The sequence below is a fragment of the Microcaecilia unicolor genome, chromosome 5, assembly GCF_901765095.1.
Source record: "Microcaecilia unicolor chromosome 5, aMicUni1.1, whole genome shotgun sequence".
NCBI lineage: Eukaryota > Metazoa > Chordata > Amphibia > Gymnophiona > Siphonopidae > Microcaecilia > Microcaecilia unicolor.
The window spans coordinates 18,845,396-18,865,416 of NC_044035.1; the positions used below are offsets into that span (position 1 = coordinate 18,845,396).

General features: G+C 46.2%; 1 protein-coding gene across 4 annotated transcripts in view; it reads right to left on the reverse strand.

Moving 5' to 3' along the window:
- Positions 1–6,665: 6,665 nt before the first annotated feature.
- PLEKHS1 (pleckstrin homology domain containing S1) overlaps positions 6,666–20,021 on the reverse strand; it is an 81,151-nt gene continuing 67,795 nt past the window's right edge. For all 4 annotated transcript variants that reach the window (XM_030204762.1, XM_030204764.1, XM_030204761.1 and 1 more), the window contains 4 exons: positions 17,825–17,923; positions 16,861–16,987; positions 10,959–11,036; positions 6,666–7,014 (listed from right to left, as the gene is read on the reverse strand). In XM_030204762.1, coding sequence (XP_030060622.1) covers positions 10,959–11,036; positions 16,861–16,987; positions 17,825–17,923 — 304 coding nt within the window. In that variant the 3' untranslated portion in view covers positions 6,666–7,014. The remainder of the gene's footprint in view (positions 7,015–10,958; positions 11,037–16,860; positions 16,988–17,824; positions 17,924–20,021) is intronic.

Below are 20,021 nucleotides of genomic sequence, written 5' to 3' on the forward strand. Positions count from 1 at the left end.
AAGGGACGTCCAAATAGTTGTTTTTATTTGAACGTTCTCGTAGAAGAACACCCATCACAAAAAATTTGGGGAAAAACGTCCAATTGCTCGTCAGGGCCGTCCTTTTTTGTATGTTTCAGTGAAGGATGTCCATGTTAGGCATCCTCGCACGTCCCAATGCTGGTGGTGGTAATTTGGTGCAACTCTCACCCCCCCCATTGCCCCCAGAGCCACGAGTTCACGGGGAGGAGGGTCTGCATGGTCAGCCGCAATCCACCCCCTTCTTCCGAGAGTGGAGTGGCAGGGATCGCCGGCTGTACCGGCGGCTGCAGCTTGTGCTCCGGCCCGCAGCTCTAACAAGTGCTTGTCAGGGCCGTCCTTTTTTATTTTTTTAATGTTTCAGTGAAGGGCGTCCATGTTAGGCGCTTTAGAAAGACGGCCCTGACGAGCACTTGGACGTTTTTTTTTCCCGATTTTGTTTTTTTTACATTTATAGAAGTTTTTAGAGGCTGTGCAGCCCCAACGTGGCAATGGGAAAATGGTAGTGCATCTCATTACAATACGATTTATACACATTGGGGTACTAATTTGCTCATCTGCATGCCACGGTTTACTACTTGCTCATTAATGGCTCGTTAAGTTTAGTGCATCTGGCCCAAGGTAAGGGAGAAACGGTGAGATGTGTACCTGGGAGCATTTTTATGAAGTCCATAGCAATGCCCCCTAGAGTGCCCACTGCTCTCCTGGGATGTCTGGGGAACCAGCATGCTAAAAATGCTGGCCCCTCCTACATCGCAATGGCTTGATTTTGTGCAGTTTTAACTTGTGCAGGGTTTTTTTCCGAAAATGGCCGGAAAAGATAAATGCACAAAGCATAAAACCTTGAAAAAAATGGTATTTTTGAAAAAAAAAAAAGATAAGACTTTTTTTGTCTTTTTTGGAAAATGGGTATATTTCCTATTCAGATTTGGTATGCTAAGTGAAACATGTCCAAAGTCTGACTTAGACGCACTATCGAAAATGTCCCTCTCTGTGATGTAGAGAGCTGCTGAGAAACACATTGATTCGGCGTAAACCTGAATAATTGTTATAATATATACACCTAATGTCTTTCCAGTCTTTGGCTGTCTGCACCTGGGACTGTGTAATACTTTCCCATTTCCTGTCCTGTACCTTGAAATGATGGCATGGGGTGTTAAGAGAGGCCCACGGTAGTTCCCCTCTGGGGCTTGCAGTTCTCTAAGTATTAATCCCACCTCAGGTATTGGGGAGCTGTTTCCAATGAGAAAATATTGCAAATGGTACCTGGAGTCTTGATTTGTGTACTAGACTGTGTTGTTTCTTAGGAGAATAGCCAAAAATAATATAACGTTATTACCTTCAAACCTGGGACAGATACCAACAACCAACAATGCATGCATTCAGCATATCTATTGAAATCACGTAGAGGGTTGAGGAAGAGCCAAAACCGCACATCAGAAGTCTAAATTTACAAAAGTCACTTAAAAACAACCAAGCACTCTTAAAGAAAGAAGTAAAGAGCATTGCAAATACTGCAGGGTGGACATGGAAGGCTTTACGGTAAGCCCTCAGTGGAAAAATAAAATAACAGCCCGAAAGTTTGTTAACCTGGAGAATGTCCAGATTGCTAACTAGGTAAATGAACACAAGAGTGCTATCTGGATGATGAAGACCTTATGGGGTCAATTCAGTATTGGTTGCTGAAAAATAGTCACCAAATTGGTAGCAAAAGGCTGGGTGCTAAGCAAGAGCATGCTATTATCTGCCAGGTTAGCAATAGAATGTCAGAGAAGCAGTTAGCTTAGCAGGGTTTAAAAAAGAGTTTGGATGGCTTCCTAAAGGAAAAGTCCATAGACCATTATTGAAATGGACTTGGGGAAAATCCACTGCTTGTTTCTAGGATAATCATCTATATCGTGTCCCAAACATCAAACTATCTCATATGTATAGTTCTCCTTATATCTGTTAATTCGCTTGAATAGCATAACTCTCTGTGGTAAACAATATTTAATCCATCTACCAACCACATTCAAACATTTTTTTACTTTTTTTTCCCTCTCTTTTTCTCACTTTTTTCGGGGATCATCAGATAATCCTGCTGCTCTCACCATATGAACACAGTGTTCAAACAAATGAAAAATGGTCGAGGTGCAAATCGTCATTGATCAACCCACTTAACTTTTTTTTTCTTTTGCTTCTAATGTTAGATTCAACTTTTTTTCAAAAGAATTTTTTTACAGTTTTCTCAGTTTGGTTAGAGAATCATACCAGCACTTATCTTTGAATCGGCAGCATTTTAGACACTAAAATGAAAATAAAATGATTTTTTCTACCTTTGTTGTCTGGTGACTTTGTTTTTCTGATCATGTTGGTCCGAGTCTCTGATTCTGCTGCTCTCTATCTGCTCCCTTAACTCCACGTCCAGGGCTTCCTTTCCATTTATTTCTTTACTTTCCTCCTTTCTTCATTTCTTGCCCTACATCCATAGGTAAAAGCTGGGTCCTCCGCGGACTTGACTGAAGGAGGTATAGAGTGGATCCAGCTTTTGCCTATTTTCTCCAGTCAAGTGCAGTTTTTCTCCTCTGTTCCTTTTCCCTCATCTCCATCAGTATGCATCTCCTTCCTCTCCTCCATCCATGTCCAGCATTTCTCTTCTCTCTCCTCCCCTCCATCCATGTTCATCTCACTTCATCTCATGAACTCTCTCTTCCCTCCATATCCAGCATTTCAACTCTCCCCGCTCCTCCATCCATGTCAAGAAATTCCCCTCTCCCCTCCATCCATGTGCATCTCCTTCCTGTCTTCCCTCACCTCCATCCATGTCCAGCATTTCTCCTGCCCTTCCCTCCATCCAGTGGCGTTCCTAGGGGGGGCGGTGGGTGCGGCCTGCCCCGGGTGCATGCCACTGGAGGGGTGCCATGCGCCTGTCGGCGCCACTTGTTCCGTGCTCCCTCTGCCCCGGAACAGGTTACTTCCTGTTCCGGGGCAGAGAGAGCATGGAACGAGCGAAGCCGACAGGCGTGCGGCAATCCCCCCCCAGCAGGTAAAAATGCACCCGGGGGGTGTCGTTTCGCCAGGGGGGGCGCATTGGCGATCCGCCCCGGGTGTCAGCCGCCCTAGGAGCGCCACTGCCTTCATCCATCCATAACAACTCTCCTCTCTCCCCTGCCCTCCTCACCCATCCATGCCCAGCAATTATCCTCTGCCCTCCCCTTTCATCCACATCCAGTGATTCTCCTCTGTCCCCTGTCCTCCCCTCCCATCCCATCCATGTCCATCGATTTTCCTCTGCCCTCCCCTCCATGTCCAGTGATTCACTCCAGCCCTCAACTTACCCCCCTTTTCAGCCCCCGAGTTTCAGTTCCCAACCCCAGCCCCACCTGTGCCCTCAGTTTTCCCACAGCCCTCCTTTCCTTCCAGCTTCCCTGCGTTTAAAAAGTCGCAGCGGCGGCAGCATCAGCGAAAAAGCAGGCTCGCCTCTAGCCTTTAAGCCTTCCCTTCTCTCTCAGCGTACACTGTGCCGCCTTTCTCTGATGCAATTTCCTGTTTCTGGTTTCCGCGAAGGCAGCACAGTGTACGCTGAGAGAGAAGGGGAAGGCTTAAAGGCTAGAGGCGAGCCTGCTTTTTCGCTACCGCTGCCACGACTTTTAAAACGCAGGGCGGCTGGAAGGAAAGCAGCTGAGGATCAATGGCAGGGAGCGACAGGAAGTACCGCTGGGTCCCTGGAGGCGCGAGGCCCTGTGTGACCGCACCTGTCACCCCTGCCTAAGACCGGCCCTGGTTGGTAGCATGGAATGTTGGTACAAATTGGGTGTGTGCCAGGTACTTGAGTCCTGGATTTGCCACTGTTGGAAACAGGATACTGGGCTAGATGGACCATTGGTCTGACCCAGTATGAAAAATAAAAAAGAAAGAAAGATGGACTTGGGAAAATTCATTGCTTATTTCTAGGATAAGCTGCATAAAATCTGCTTTACTCTTTTGGGATCTTGCCAGGTACTTGTGACCTGGATTGGCCACTGCTGGAGACAGGATACTGGGCTTGATGGACCTTCAGTCTGTCCCAGTGTGGCAACACTTATGCACTTATGTACTTGGCATTCTGAATGGAATCTTGCGACTCTTTGGGGTTCTACATGGAATGTTGCTACACTTTGAAATTCTGCATGGAATCTTGTTATTCTTTAAAATTCTAGAATCTTGCTACTCTTTGGGGTTCTAGTGGAATGTTGCTACTATTTAGGTTTCTGCCAGGTACTTGTGACCTGGATTGGCCACTGTTGGAAACAGGATGCTGGGCTTGACGGACCTTCATTGTGTCCCAGTATATCAACGCTTATGTCCATATGTTCACGTAACACCTTAGCGCTACCCCTAGCACCTACCTGAGGTTAATCCTGTGGCCACCTGGAACGTGAAGAGTGCATCTACCCTGGCGAAAGAAAGGTTTATCCACAAGTTGAAAACAAGTTCATTCATTATTGATGTGCAAATCACATCTTGTAGTACAAACCCAAACGTGCTCAGACTTACAAGCAGACACCGAGTCTTACTGTTATAACTCATGTGCAATACGGATGGACCCTACAAAGGCTGCATTTCGGGCAAATATGCCTTCCTCAAGAATCCTTTTTTGTCTGGTACAGATTGTTAGTAAAAAAAAGAGGACAGTAGAAACAAAACTACCTAGGGTAAAAAGAGCTCAGGTAGTTAAAACAACTTTTCTGGAATTTGTTACCAGAGAATGTGGTAAAGGCGGTTAGCTTAGCGGAGTTTAAAAAAGGGTTGGACGGCTTCCTAAAGGAAAAGTCCATAGACTGTTATTAAATGGACTTGGGGAAAATCCACTATGTCTGGGCTAAGCAGTATAAAATGTTTTGTACGTATTTGGGATCTTGCTGGGTATTTGTGACCTGGATTGGCCACTGTTGGAAACAGGATGCTGGGCTCGATGGACCTTTGGTCTTTCCCAGTATGGCAATAATTATGTATGTACTTTTGTACTTATGAAATATTGTGCACCTCGACAATCCAATGGCATAATCCATCAATAATGAATGCACTCATTTTGAACTTGTGAATAAACCTTTTTATCTTACCCTGTAAAGGTCTTATTGTGGTCACTTCCTCCCTCTTTCCCCCCCCCCCCCAACTGCTTTTGTTGTTTTGATGGAAGTGTGCGGTTTTCCTTTTTGTCCTGTTGGACCACATAGAAAATCACCCGTTCCTGTTTGCTTCCGGCCAGTTTATATGTAATTTCTCTAGGACAGAGTCCCGCATCCATCTGCAATCCATTTTAGCAAAACTCTTTACAGTGTTTTTAACCAAAACTTTGTAGAAATTAGAAATTAATTTTGTGTACACTCTTCTGCTGGGGAGTAGGAAATCACCATATTTTTTAAGTCGAAGCTGCAAAGAGCTGGTCCATCTTCTTTGCCTAGTGGGGGTTGATAACAACAAGGAAAAGTAATAAACGGTGCTTCACCAGTGAAGACAGGAGCGATGGGGCAGACAGGTGACACAGAGGGGCATAATCGAACGGGGGTGCCCATCTATAAGGGCGGCCATCTCTAATGATGGCCCCGTTAAGTGGCATATCCGACTGTATTATCAAAACAAGATGGCCGGCCATCTTTTGTTTCGATAATACGGTCAGCCCTTAGAGATCACCAGTATTAGAGATGGCCGCCATTGGTTTTCGCCGATAATGGAAACTAATGGCAGCCATCTCAAACCCGGCCAAATCCAAGCAATTTGGTCGTGGGAAGAGCCAGCATTCCTAGTGAACTGATCCCCTCTCACATGCCAGGACACCAACCGGGCACCCTAGGGGGCACTGCAGTGGACTTCACAAATTGATCCCAGATGCATAGCTCCCTTACTTTGGGTGCTGAGCCCCCCAAAACCCACTCTCCACAACTGTACAACACTACGTTAGCCCTTAAAGGGTAACGGGGGGCACCTAGATGTGGGTACAGTGCTTTGTAGTGGGTTTTGGAGGGCTCCCATTTACCACCACAAGTGTAACAGGTGGGGGGGGGGGATGGGCCTAGGTCCGCCAGCCTGAAGTGCAATGCAGTACCCACTAAAAACTGCTCCAGGGACCTGCATAGTGCTGTGATGGAGCTGGGTATGACATTTGAAGCTGGCATAGAGGCTGGCAAAAAAAAATGTTTTTAATGTTTTTTTGGGTGGGAGGGGGTTAATGACCACTGGGGGAGTAAGGGCAGATGATCCCTGATTCCCTCCGGTGGTCATCTGGTCAGTTCGGGCACCTTTTCAAGGCTTAGTCGTGAACAAAAGGGGGCCAAGTAAAGTCAGCCAAATGCTCGTCAGGGCCGGCCTTCTTTTTTCCATTATCGGCCGAGGACGACCATCTCTTAACCACGCCCCCTCCCGCCTTCGGTACACTGCCGACACGCCCCCTTGAACTTTGGCCGGCCCTGCGACGGAAGGCAGTTGAAGCCGGCCAAAATCGGCTTTCGATTATACCGATTTGGCCGGCCTTAGGAGAAGGCTGGCGGCCATCTCCCGATTTGTGTCGGAAGATGGCCGCCCTTCTCCTTCGAAAATAAGCAGGACGGTTATAACACTCCAAAAGAGGTCTGAGGAAAAGAAAATGACGGCAGTGTGTGTAAACTTGAAGTCATTTATTTTGTATTCAATACAATAAACCGAAAGTAAGAAATTACTTACTGAAAATGTATAACATCATACGTTTGAAATAAAACAGCAGTGGTACATAAGTACATACAAAGCAGTTGGAGCACTTTTGCCCAATATTCTTCAAATGTTCGGTGCAGCAAAACTGCAAACGTGATTCCTTACTACTCCTTAAGTAAGGAACGGCTAATAAAGTTTCTTTTATCCAAAGAGAGAGACCCTTAAAGTGCTTTCAGTCCAGCTTATTTCAGGAATACACAAGGAACACGTGAAGACCGGTAGACATGGCTTCTTCGCATAACGCGGCTTCTCAAGGGAAAAGGAAGGGATCGCCATAAACCATCCGTTGCTCTATGGGAAAGCCAGGGCACAGAAAGGTAAAGTGAGCTTCTTAAGATCAGACAAAGTAGAACTCATAAAGGGGTCCTTTTACTAAGCCGTGATAAAGGGGGGGCCTGCGCTAGCGTCAGTGTGTGTTTTTGACATGCGCCGAGGCCAGCTTTTACTGCAGCGGGTAACAGGCTGTCTATTTCTGGGGAAAAGAAATGGCCGTGTGGTAAGCGACCCCATTTCAGTGGGGAGCCCTTACTGCCACCCACAGAGATTTTATTTATTTATTTATTGCATTTGTATCCCACATTTTCCCACCTCTTTGCGGGCTCAGTGTGGCTTACAATAAGATAAGAATAGTAGAAATACATTTGTAACAACTTGAATATGGAATACATTGTGCAGAGTTGTGTGAGACATGCGATTATCATTAGGAATATAACAATGGGATGGCGGTAAGGGCTCCCACGCTAACTCAGCGGTAACAGTGTGCGCTGCCCTTGTCGCGGGCGGGACACAGGGAGGGAAGGCCCAAAGGGAGGCGATCTGCAGACTGCCGCTGCTGCGCTTCTTTCACAAGGAGCGAGGTTGAGGTGAGGTGCTATGATTTGAATTCAGGGGGGCCCGGCCCGGTGGTGGACGGAGCAGGGCAGCAGCGGCAGCGACGACCTTGGGGGCGGGGCGGCTTTGCCCCGGGCCCAGCCCAGTCTCTCAGCGGCCCTGCCCATGACCTTCCCATTTCCGAGCCCCCTTTTTTGGGATGCACATAAAATTTAGGTGTGGATTTCGTGCCTAATTATCGTGCATACATCTTAATTGATTCCAATTAGCAGCAAAAATAGCTTGTTAAAAAGTTAATTGGTGCTAATTGGCTAATTAATCAATTAAGATGCATGCACAATTTGGGTGGGGCTCTGTTACAGCTCTATAACTACAAGGCGTAAATGTAAGGCATATTGATACCAGGTTACACTAGTGTTGTGTGGAGTAGGGGTCCTGAAATCCAGTCCTCGAGGGCCACAACCCAGCCTGGTTTTCAGAATTTCCACAATGAATGTGCGCAATGGAAGCAGTGAATACAAATAGATCTCATAAGAGGAAAAAAACACAAAAACTGTAAATCTCAAGGTTACCCTACAATCAATAGGTAGATTCCAGTGATTTTGTATATGGAAATACACTTTTTTTCTGACCTAATTTTTGTAAGGACGAGGAAAAGACCTCAAAATGCCCTTCCGCTTACTTATGATTTTTTAGCGGCTTTAACCAGGGGCGTGGTGTTCATCACTGGTCAAAAAACCTCATTTTTTAAAATCATTATTTGAATTTCTATTTTTTTTTCTAAACTATATTTCAACTTTTATTTTGTGATAATTTTAAGAACTACAATGCTTCATTCTTTTAAGAGCGTCAATGCTTTCACTTTCGTGAATTTCAATGATTTTTATTACATTCCGCATCGACAAGGATGGCATTGATTTTTTGATTACATTGTATCCTGTTTGCCATCCTTGTCCACGCACAGCCCTTGAGAAAGCTTATAAAGCGAAACGGATGTGGCCGCCGTCGGGCAACAGATAAGTGCTCGACTTTGTTTTGCTTGAAAAGTACTGCTCATAGTACATAAGACAAAAATTGTCCAAAATTAGAAACAAATGAAAGAATGGTTTCGGAATGTAATAGAAATCATTGAAATTCACGAAAGCATTGAAGCTCTTAAAAGAATGAAGCATTGTAGTTCTTAAAATTATCAAAAAATAAAAGTTGAAATATATCTTAGAAAAAAGACAAATAAAAATTCAAATATTGATTTAAAAAATGAGGTTTTTTTGACCAGTGATGAACACCACGCCCCTGGTTAAAGCCGCTGAAAAATCATAAGTAAGCAGTAGGGTGTTTTGAGGTCTTTTCCTTGTCCTTACAAAAATTAGGAGCAGGTGGGGGGAAGAGGGGTTGGTGGTTGGGAGGCTAGGATAGGGGAGGGCAGACTTATACGGTCTGTACCAGAGCCGGTGATGGGAGACGGGACTGGTGGTTGGGAGGCGGGAAATACTGCTGGGCAGACTTATACGGTCTGTGCCCTGAAAAAGACAGGTACAAATTCAAGATATGAGTTTATCTTGGGCAGACTAGATGGACCATGCAGGTCTTTTTCTGCCGTCATCTACTATGTTACTATGTTACTATGACTCTTCCTATTGATTGTAGGGCCCTACCATTAGCCCAACTGAGGCGGGGGCCTCAGGCGGCACTCTTCAGGAATGGCACTCTCCCCTTCCCTCCTCAACCCTCTTCCCCGCGTTTTCCTTATTTTTTTTTCTTTTCCAAAAGGTGGCATGGCAGCGATTCCCATAGGCTGCCCTGCCACTGGCACCAGCCTCTTCTTCCTACTGCAGCCTGCCCTTTGACATAACTTCCTGTTTGCTCAGAGGCAGGACGCAGTAGCGTGAAGAGTCCGGTGTCAGTGGAAAAGAAAAAAATAAGGTAAATGCAGGGAAGAGGGTTGAGGACGGAAGGGGAGAGATGCCAGACCGGGCGGGGGCGGCATCTCATCCCTGCCTCAGGTGGAAGATTGCATTGGGCAGGGGTGTGCTGGTAAAATTTTAACAACAGGCTCTTTCTCCGGACATAGCCAGCTCTGCAGTTGGAAGGGCCAAGGGGGGGGGGGGAGCAACACTTGCCTCTCTCTCCTCCCTCCCTTCGAGCGGGCACGCTAGGCATACCTTTGCTGGCAGCCACCACTCCCAAGGTCTTGCTCTGAGCAGCATGCTGGAACTTCTCTCACATGCTCGAGAAGTCCCAGCCTGCTGCCCGGAGCTGGAAACAAGGAGCGGGGAGCAGGAGCAGACTATTTACTTGGCTGGCAGGGCTCAGCATCCCCACCAGCAAAGTAAAAGAGAATTCAGCAGGGGGCCCAAGCCCACATTTTGGGAGCCAGTTGTTAAAGTAGCCATGGAGGGCCCTACTTTAACAACCGGATCCCAAAATTCTTAAAAACTTAACAACCGGCTCTTGCGAGCCTGTGAGAGCCTGCTCCAGCACACCACTGGCATTGGGCCACCCCTGGATCTCATAAATATTCATTGTGGAAATCCTGAAAACCAGGCTGGGTTGTGGCCCTCGAGCACTGGATTTGAGGACCCCTGTTATAAAGGAACTTGTTTATACAAGGATGATGCTTAGATTTGCAGAATCACTGTTGGTCGGGGAAAATTGTAGATGTTATGTTTTATTATGCATTTTTGATGTTAGTATTGGTTTTAATTTTTTTACTGAATGCTGTCTGTTGTATGTACCAATGGTTGAATGATACTTATGTTTCATTGTAACCCGTCAAGGATGTCAAATTGAGCGGGATACAAATTTGGAAAATAAAGAAATAAACAAATAGGTTCCTACAGTTTGTAAAGTACTTAGCTATATGAACCAAATGAGGCCTACAATCATTTATATCCTTTACCTATTTTTATATGTCTGTGGGAGGGGGAGCGATTTCAGGCCTACCAGGGATCAGAGCAGTTTTGGCCCCTTTAATTATTCGCACTTCCACTGTGCAATGAGCCTTTTTATATACAGCTCTTGAAAAATAGTTACACTTGCAAAGGTATCATTTGCTTTTGTTTATTTTCACAAAAATGGGCCATGAAGCCATCTTTGTGTGTTCATTTTCACAATTTTTGGCATTAATGAGCTGCTTTGCTTGATTTTGCAATAGTGAAAAATGTAAATAAATGTTCACATGACCACAAAGCTCGTTTTTGCAAAATGCAAAAAGCCCAGCATTTGTCATTTTTACAGCTTTCTCGTCTATTTTTCACATGAAGCACACTTTTGGAAAATGGCATCAGACTTTAGTACCTACAGTAGGGTGGGGGATATTTAGCAAGGTCAGAAGGTCGATCAATTCACTTCATACACACACACAAAAAAAATGTTGATGCAGGAATTGTAAAACAGTCTCTTACCTAATGGTGCCGGGAGCACAAACACTTTTCACTATGAAACACTTTTGAATTGGGAATTCGCAGAATGGAAAGTGTCACCTTTAAAAAACAACAACAAAATACATTTTAGAAGCCTAAAAAAAAGAGAAAACAGTTGACCACTATATTTGCTACTGTTGTTGGTGTGGATGGACAGACTGGATAGGCCAGATGAACTTTACCTGCTGTCTTTCTTCTCTGTTTCTGTTATTTTCCTTTAAAATGTTTCATGTTTGCAGGAGTTTCTCGTTATTTAGCTTTTGCTGACATCTAGTGGTGGCCCAAATGCAAACATGCTCACGGCCATAGCTGGTCCTTCCTTTACACAGACTAGGAGATTGCCCAGAGCACAGCAATTTTAGGGGTGTCACCGTGTGGCTCCCAGTACATGACCACAAGGCTATGCCTTTATATCAGGGGCGTAGCCAGACACCCACATTTGGGTGGGCCTGGGCCCAAGATGGGTGGGCAGAAGAACTCCGCCCTGTCCCACAAGTGATTTGGTCTTTCACTCTCTTGCCTGCATGCTATATGGTCTCTCAAACATCCCCCCTACCCCGCATACCTTTTAAATAGCAGATTTTCACCAGCAGCGAGCAGCAACTAATACACACTGCTCATGTTGGCCCCACAATCTTCCCTCTGATGCGGTAGCGTAGGAAGGGGGGCGGGGGGCGGTCCGCCCCAGGTGCACGCCGCTGGGGGGTGTCGGCTCCGCGCTGGTGCACTGCCCTCTCTGCCCCGGAACAGGTTACTTCCTGTTCCGGGACAGAGAGAGCAGTGAACTAGCGCGGAGCCGACACACCCCAGCAACGTGCAGTCGGGGCGGATCGGCCCTCCCGCCCGTCCCTCGCCGCAGGTATGCACTCCGGGGGGGCTGCGCTCCAGCGGGAGGAGGGTGCACTGTGCTGCACCCGGGGGGGGGGGGTGCGCAGCGGCGACCTGCCTCGGGTGTCAGCTCCCCTCACTACGGTTCTGCTCTGATGCAACCTCCTGTTTCCACATAGGCGGGAATACATCAGAAGGAAGACTGTTATGCAGGAGGGCAGTTGTTGGGAGTTTTCGGCTGGTGAGGCTTGGGGATCCCTGCCAGCCACATCATAGGTGTGCTGCTACTGGGTGGGCCTGGGCCCATCCAGGCCCACCCTTGGCTACGCCACTTCTTTATATCTCTATTCACCAATATCCCCCATCTCATAAAGCAGCGAAGAGTCCTCTGTTTCCTGCTCCAGCTCCTCTCCTCTCAGACAATATGCAGGGGAGGGGGGAGGAGGCTAGAGTGGATAGGGAAGAAAGAAAGACCAACTCTGTCTCCTCCCCCACTCCATGGTTCACCCCAGAGGTGTTGTTTCCAGTAGAAAGTGGGTGAGATCCCCTGCTCAAATGGGCACCCTTGGAGGGGGTAGAGAGGACCAAATTTGCTCTAAGGTTACTGGCCTGCCAAGGATCTGATGTCTCTCTTGGAGAGCCTCAGTCATGGGTTCAACAGCCCCTTTAAGCATTTGGCATAGCTGCATGAAGGGGGCCAGAGGACATGTTCCATAAACAAATAAACCTACAGCTCTTTGAGCTGTAATTATTATTATTATTTTGCAAAAACTGGCCTGCAAAGCTTTTTCTAAGCCCATTTTCGCAAACCAGAATGCTAATGAGCTGCTTGGTATAAATTTGAATTTGCAGCATCTCGTCAATGTTCAATTTACTTAAAGGGAAGTGGAAATGGGACTTGATATACCGCCTTTCTGAGATTTTTGCAACTATATTCAAAGCAGTTTGCATATACCGTATTCAGGTACTTATTTTGTACCTGGGGCAATGGAGGGTTAAGTGACTTGCTCAGAGTCACAAGGAGCTGCAGTGGGAATCAAATCCAGTTTCCCAGGATCAAAAAGTCCACTACACTAACCACTAGGCTACTCCTCCACTAGCAACAGTCCATGTAGAATCTTAAATAGCAGCAACAGAATCTCAAATAGTAGCAACAGCAACATTCCATGTAGAATCTCAAATAGGGAAAGGGAAATGGGACTTGATATACTGCCTTTCTGTGGTTTTTGCAACTGCATTCAAAGCATTTTACATATATTCAGGTACTTATTTTGTACCAGGGGCAATGGAGGGTTAAGTGACTTGCCCAGAGTCACAAGGAGCTGCAGTGGGAATTGAACTCAGTTCTGCAGGATCAAAGTCCACTGCACTAACCACTAGGCTACTCCTCCACTAGCAACATTCTATCTAGAATCTGAAATAGTAGCAAAAGAACCTCAAATAGTAGCAACATTCCAGAATCTCAAATAGTAGCAACAGAATCTCAATAGTAGCAACATTCCATCTAGAATCTCCAATACTAGCAACGTTCCATGTAGAATCTTCAAATAGGGAAAGAGAAATGGGACTTGATATACCGCCTTTCCAAGGTTTTTGCAACTACATTCAAAGCGGTTTACATATATTCAGGTACTTATTTTGTACCAGGGGCAATGGAGGGTTAAGTAACTTGGCCAGAGTCACAAGGAGCTGCAGTGGGAATTGAACTCAGTTCTGCAGGATCAAAGTCCACTGCACTAACCACTAGGCTACTCCTCCACTAGCAACATTCTATCTAGAATCTGAAATAGTAGCAAAAGAACCTCAAATAGTAGCAACATTCCAGAATCTCAAATAGTAGCAACAGAATCTCAATAGTAGCAACATTCCATCTAGAATCTCCAATACTAGCAACGTTCCATGTAGAATCTTCAAATAGGGAAAGGGAATGGGACTTATATACCGCCTTTCCGAGGTTTTTGCAACTACATTCAAAGCGGTTTACATATATTCAGGTACTTATTTTGTACCAGGGCCAATGGAGGGTTAAGTGACTTGCCCAGAGTCACAAGGAGCTGCAGTGGGAATTGAACTCAGTTCCGCAGGATCAAAGTCCACTGCACTAACCACTAGGCTACTCCTCCAACATAAATTGGGGCAATTCTATAAACGGAAGCCTAGAAGTACGCTCCACTTGTGCATGTCATCGGCGCCAATAACGCTAGGGCCAGATTCTATATATGGTGCCCAGAAAATCTGCACGGAAAACATTTCCACCTGAGCGTATTCTATAAGTGGTGCCTAGATTTAGGTGCGGTATATAGAATATGCTCAGTTGATACCCTGGTGCTTAAAACTATGCGCCTCCATTTACACCAGTGAAAATATGGCATGAATCCCGGCACGTAGATTTAGGTGCAGAGCGTGTAAATTTTGAAACACCCATTTCCCCACTCATAGCTATGCCCCTTTTTGCCTGCATGCATTAAAATTTCGGCATAGTGCTTTGCAGAATACGCTCAGGGAGTTGTGCGTGTAAATTCTAATTATTGCCAATTAGTGCTCATTATTGTTTTGTTAAGTGCTGTTAACAATGCTGATTGGCTTGTTGTCAATTAAGTTACGCATGTTGTTACAGAATACGCTTGGATTTCGACGCGGCCCTCTAGATACTCCATATAGAATCCAGGGGACGCGTACACATGGGCGTGTTGCCAAACGTGAACAACTTATAGAATACTGTCACTTTATGTGCACTGATAGAATACTATAAGTTATACATGTATGTCCCTTGACAAAGGCATACTGCCGAAACAAGGCCTGTGTCGGGTCCACAATAAAACTTGCTTCCAATATCCCTTCTTGAGGCCCACTGCGCTCTTTTTGATGTGCTTCGTTTCACTGTGTCGTTGGTTCTCTCTGCCATCAGCATTTACACCAGCTCTAAGGCAGCATATAGATATGGTTATAGCAGGGGCATAGCCAGACTTCGGCGGGAGGGGGGTCCAGAGCCCTAGGTGAGGGGGCACATTTTAGCCCCCCACCCTGGCACCACCGGATCCCCCTCGCCATTGCCAACCACACTGCCGCCACCACCAACTTTGCCCCCCCCCCCCCCCCCGCTGACAACCCTCTCGACCCCCTTCCCAGGATGTCAGACTCACAGAACTAAGCCTTGCAGATCAGCCAGCAACGGCCGTCAGACTCACAGAAACAGAACGAAGCCTTGCGGATCAGCCAGCAACGGCCGTCAGACTCACAGAAACAGAACGAAGCCTTGCGGATCAGCCAGCAACGGATGTCAGACACACAGAAACAGAACGAAGCCTTGCGGATCAGCCAGCAACGGACGTCAGACACACAGAAACAGAACGAAGCCTTGCGGATCAGCCAGCAACGGACGTCAGACACACAGAAACAGAACGAAGCCTTGCGGATCAGCCAGCAACGGACGTCAGACTCACAGAAACAGAACGAAGCCTTGCGGATCAGCCAGCAATGGACGTCAGACTCAGAGAAACAGAACAAAGCCTTGCAGATCAGCCAGTGTTGCTGGCTGATCTGCAAGGCTTCGTTCTGTTTCTGTGAGTCTGACGTCCTACACATACAACGTGCAAGACGTCAGAAACAGAAAGAAGACTTTTGCGGGAAGAAGAGGACCTCGGCTGGCGGGGTTTGGGGTCCCCCGCCAGCAAAGGCAGGCAACGGCAGGTTGGCAGCGGGAGGGGGGGTCGAGAGGGTTGTCGGCAGGTGGGTCCAGGGCCAAATCTACGGGGGTCCAGGCTCCCCAGGCCCCATGTAGCTACGCCACTAGGTTATAGTAGCATTCTCTAAAGCAGGGGTGTCCAACCTTGCCAAGTCGGGTTTTCAGGATTTTCCCCCAATGAATATGCAAGAGATCTATTTGCATACAATGGAGGCAGTGCATGGAAATAGATCTCATGGAAATTCATTGGGGAAATTCTGAAAACCCGAATGAATTTCGGCCCTCGAGGACCGAGGTTGGACCACCCTGCTCTAAAGGAAAGGAGGTACCTACTTTCCTTAATCGGATAAGCTCCAAGAAGCACCCTATAGGCACCTAATTATAGGCATTGCTTTATAATGGCCCTCATAGCACCCTCTGCTACACAGATAATATTTAATATATCAGTCAATATTTCCCACAAGACATATTCCGCAACCTGATCCAGGCCATGATCCTAAGTCATGTGGACTACTGCAATGGAATTTACGCAGGTTGCACAGAGCAAATTCTAAAAAAGCTACAATCAACAGGAAACACAGCAGCGAGACTCATATTCGGAAAAACAAAATTTGACAGCGCCAAACCCCTCCTCCTGAAACTTCACTGGCTACCGATAGGACCGCATAACCTTCAAGATCTGTTAGATGGTATACAGAATAATCTACGGCCTCTCTCCATGATCAATCTAATAGACTTACCAATCTGGAACTACAAACAAGTTAGGAAGATCCTACCTCACCTTCCACTTCCCAGTTCTCGCCACCAGCTTGACCTATATCTGCACCAAAATATGGAATACACTTCCTAAAACTGAAAGACAACTACCTAACCTTCCTACCCACACACTCGACAGTTCAAATGGAAAAGGCACAAGCTTCACGACCAACCCGCCCCAAACCGTTAATCACCCCCTCCCAAGACCTACAGTCTAACTACCCTACGTACTATGTGCCCTCCCCTCACCTGTACTGAACCCTGCCAGATCAATGTTTCAACCCTATTAGACTATGTTGTGATCCTATTCAACTCATTTTTTTGTAACTTTCTACCAATAGTCAAATAGTCACCATTGAATTCCCTATGACCGCAACCTAGCTCTATAATCTCCATGAGACAACACCATAGACTCACATTATCTATCGAATTGTTAACCTGCTTGATAACTTGTAACCACCCCCTTTGTTCCATGGAAGCCGCATTGAACCTACCAGAAGGTGGGATAATGCGGGATACAAATGCAATCAATCAATAAATAAGTGTCTTTGAATATTTGGCCCGTAATTTACCGAGCTACGCAAAAGGCCATATTCTCCTAATGTTTTATCTTACACTCTTTTTTATGGCTCTGTCAATATCCTCGAGCACATCAGCTTTGCACTGTACTCCCAAGTCATTAATAGATGTTATCTGATCCCCGTAGTTAAAGACACAGCTTGGACCTTGCCAGTCGGAGACACTACAAGAGAGAAACGGAACATTGATCATTGATACGATATACAGTAGTCTCGATTATCTGACGTGAACGGGACTGACCCATTGTCAGATAAATGAAGTCAGATAACATGGAAAACACTATGTAAACACAGGACTAGAGTTTCCAATTTTCAAAATTGTTCTAAAACAAAGATTTTTAATAGAAATAAATGCGATGATGTCACCGGGCAGTTGGATACACCAGATGGTCGGATTAGCGAAGGTTGGATATTCGAGACTGTACTGTACTATAACATGCCACGGGATCTCATGCCTCATCAGTGCATTTCTTATCCACGTTTCTTATCCTAACGCAAGATAAAGGTGATTTTCTGCGTGCGTCAGAAAAGTTATCACTTTGGGGTAAGCAAAGGACTCCTGGATGGTTGCTTTGATATTAACGGCAAACCTCTGCTGTTCTTTTGTAACTATGTGCAAGACTTTCTATCAATTAAAGCTGAACTAGTCAAATTAAGGGCTCCTTTTATAAAGCAGCGCTACCAATTAGCGTGATGTGAAGAACCTCATGGGAACCTCATGGGCCACTAATGGGTTGCAGCGCTTTGTAAACGGAACCCTAAATATGGCGAAAGCAATTCTAAAGAGCAAACAATTCAAGCATCTGGGCTGATCAATTTTGAAATCATCCATTTTGGTACAACTTTGGCACAGAGATATATCACTCACATTCAATTAACCTTGATTAGTTTTGTTTGCAAGACTTCAAAAATGGTACTAAATATCTGTGTGGTATAAGGCAGATAAAATGACCTGGATGGAATAGCTTCTGGGAGATCGGTCTGAACACTGCAGCACTCACCAGACTCGATTTCCGATTTCAGTGAGCGTGAGGTACTTGATATCTTCCTTGGACAGGTCAATATTCAGCTTTTCCAACTGATCTTGGTCTACATGTTCACTGTAAGAGAGACTTATTCAGACACTGAGAATTATACTTGGTCTTCCCGTCTCCGTAGACAATAAAACTGGAAGGAGATATCTCTTCAACAAAGCATACCACAACGTCTAATAACTATAACCACAACACCTTACCACTCGACCCCCATTCTGATTGATTTCTTTCAATGCCTGTATGCTTAATCTTATCATGTCAACCTACTCTCTATGTAGCAACTATTGTAACTCCTACTCTGGAATGGCGAATGCCATAACGGAGCATTGTAAGCCACATTGAGCCTGCAAATAGGTGGGAAAATGTGGGATACAAATGCAACAAATAAATAAATACATTTCTATATTTAAAAATCTTTTTATTGAAACAATATTAGAGAACTGAATCCGCAGAGAGCTTGGTTTCTTATAGCTCCTTACTAGGATTACGAACAAAGTTCAACACTTACCCCAGCAAACCTTGTCCCCTCCCCACCCCCCAATAATAACCCAAGTCTTTAACAATACTGATTAAATGGAAGCAATTAGGTAACTATCAGGGCTGCCGAGAGGGAAGAGGGCAGGGGTGGCAAGATTTCCCCAGGCCCGACCTCCAAGGGGGGCCTGGCGCCAGGGTCTGTCTCTCTTCTGCTCCTGACGGGATGTGGGCAATCGCGTCCCGACAGGAGCAGGAGAGAGAAAACTCCGGCGCTGGGCCCCCCCCTTAGAGGCTGGGGAGGAGCAGACACAGGGCTTCGAGGGCCTCTGGTTTGGGTGGTGAGGGTCCCCAAGCCCGCCAGCAGAAGCCTTTCTCCTGCGCTGTTCTCCGCCACATCGCCTGCCCTACAGCTGCTTTTCCCCTCATGCGTGACGTGAGAGGAAAAGCAGCCGCAGGGCAGGCAATGCCAGCCAAGGTATGTGGAGTTGTAGCGAGGGCAGGGAGGTGGGGCAAAATGTTTGTAGTCTGGCTATGTGGTAGTGGTGGGAGGGCAGCAGTGGCAGCCCTGGGGGGAGTTCTGGCAGCAGTGGCCCTGCCCCGGGCTCGACTCAGTCTTTTGGCGGCCCTGGTAACTCTGAAACCCCTAATAACTACTAGAGGAATATAATGGAAGCAGTGCAAAGAAAAGCTACGAGAATGGTATGGGATTTGCGTTCCAAGACGTATGAGGAGAGACTTGCTGACCTGAACATGTATACCCTGGAGGAAAGGAGGAACAGGGGTGATATGATACAGACGTTTAAATATTTGAAAGGTATTAATCCGCAAACGAATCTTTTCCGGAGATGGGAAGGTGGTAGAACGAGAGGACATGAAATGAGATTGAAGGGGGGCAGACTCAGGAAAGATGTCAGGAAGTATTTTTTCACGGAGAGGGTGGTGGATGCTTGGAATGCCCTCCCGCGGGAGGTGGTGGAGATGAAAACGGTAACGGAATTCAAACATGCGTGGGATATGCATAAAGGAATCCTGTGCAGAAGGAATGGATCCTCAGAAGCTTAGCTAAAATTGGGTGGCGGAGCAGGTGGGGGAAGAGGGGGTTGGTGGTTCGGAGGCGAGAATAGGGGAGGGCAGACTTATATGGTCTGTGCCAGAGCCGGTGATGGGAGGCGGGACAGGTGGTTGGGAGGCGGGAAAAACTGCTGGGCAGACTTATACGGTCTGTGCCCTGAGAAAGACAGGTACAAATCAAGGTAAGGTATACACATAAGTTTATCTTGGGCAGACTGGATGGACCATGCCGTCATCTACTATGTTACTCTGTTAAGTGGATCAGTACCAAACTCTGCTGCAGGCGATATAGATTTGAAATTAGGGTTCCAAACAGAAAGAGAATTTGTTTCTCTTTTGCAGATATTTTTGCGTTTCTAGCATCCACGGTGCTAGACTGTGGATGCAGGAACGCCATGACCAAAAGGATGGGGGAGCTGGATTCACCCGTGAACATTAGATACATTGGAGGAAAGGAGAAACAGGGGTGACATGATACAGACGTTCAAATATTTGAAATATATTAATCCACAAATGAACCTTTTCTGGAGATGGGAAAGTGGTAGAACTAGAGGACATGAATTGAGGTTGAAGGGGGGCAGACTCAGGAGTAATGTCAGGAAGTATTTTTTCACAG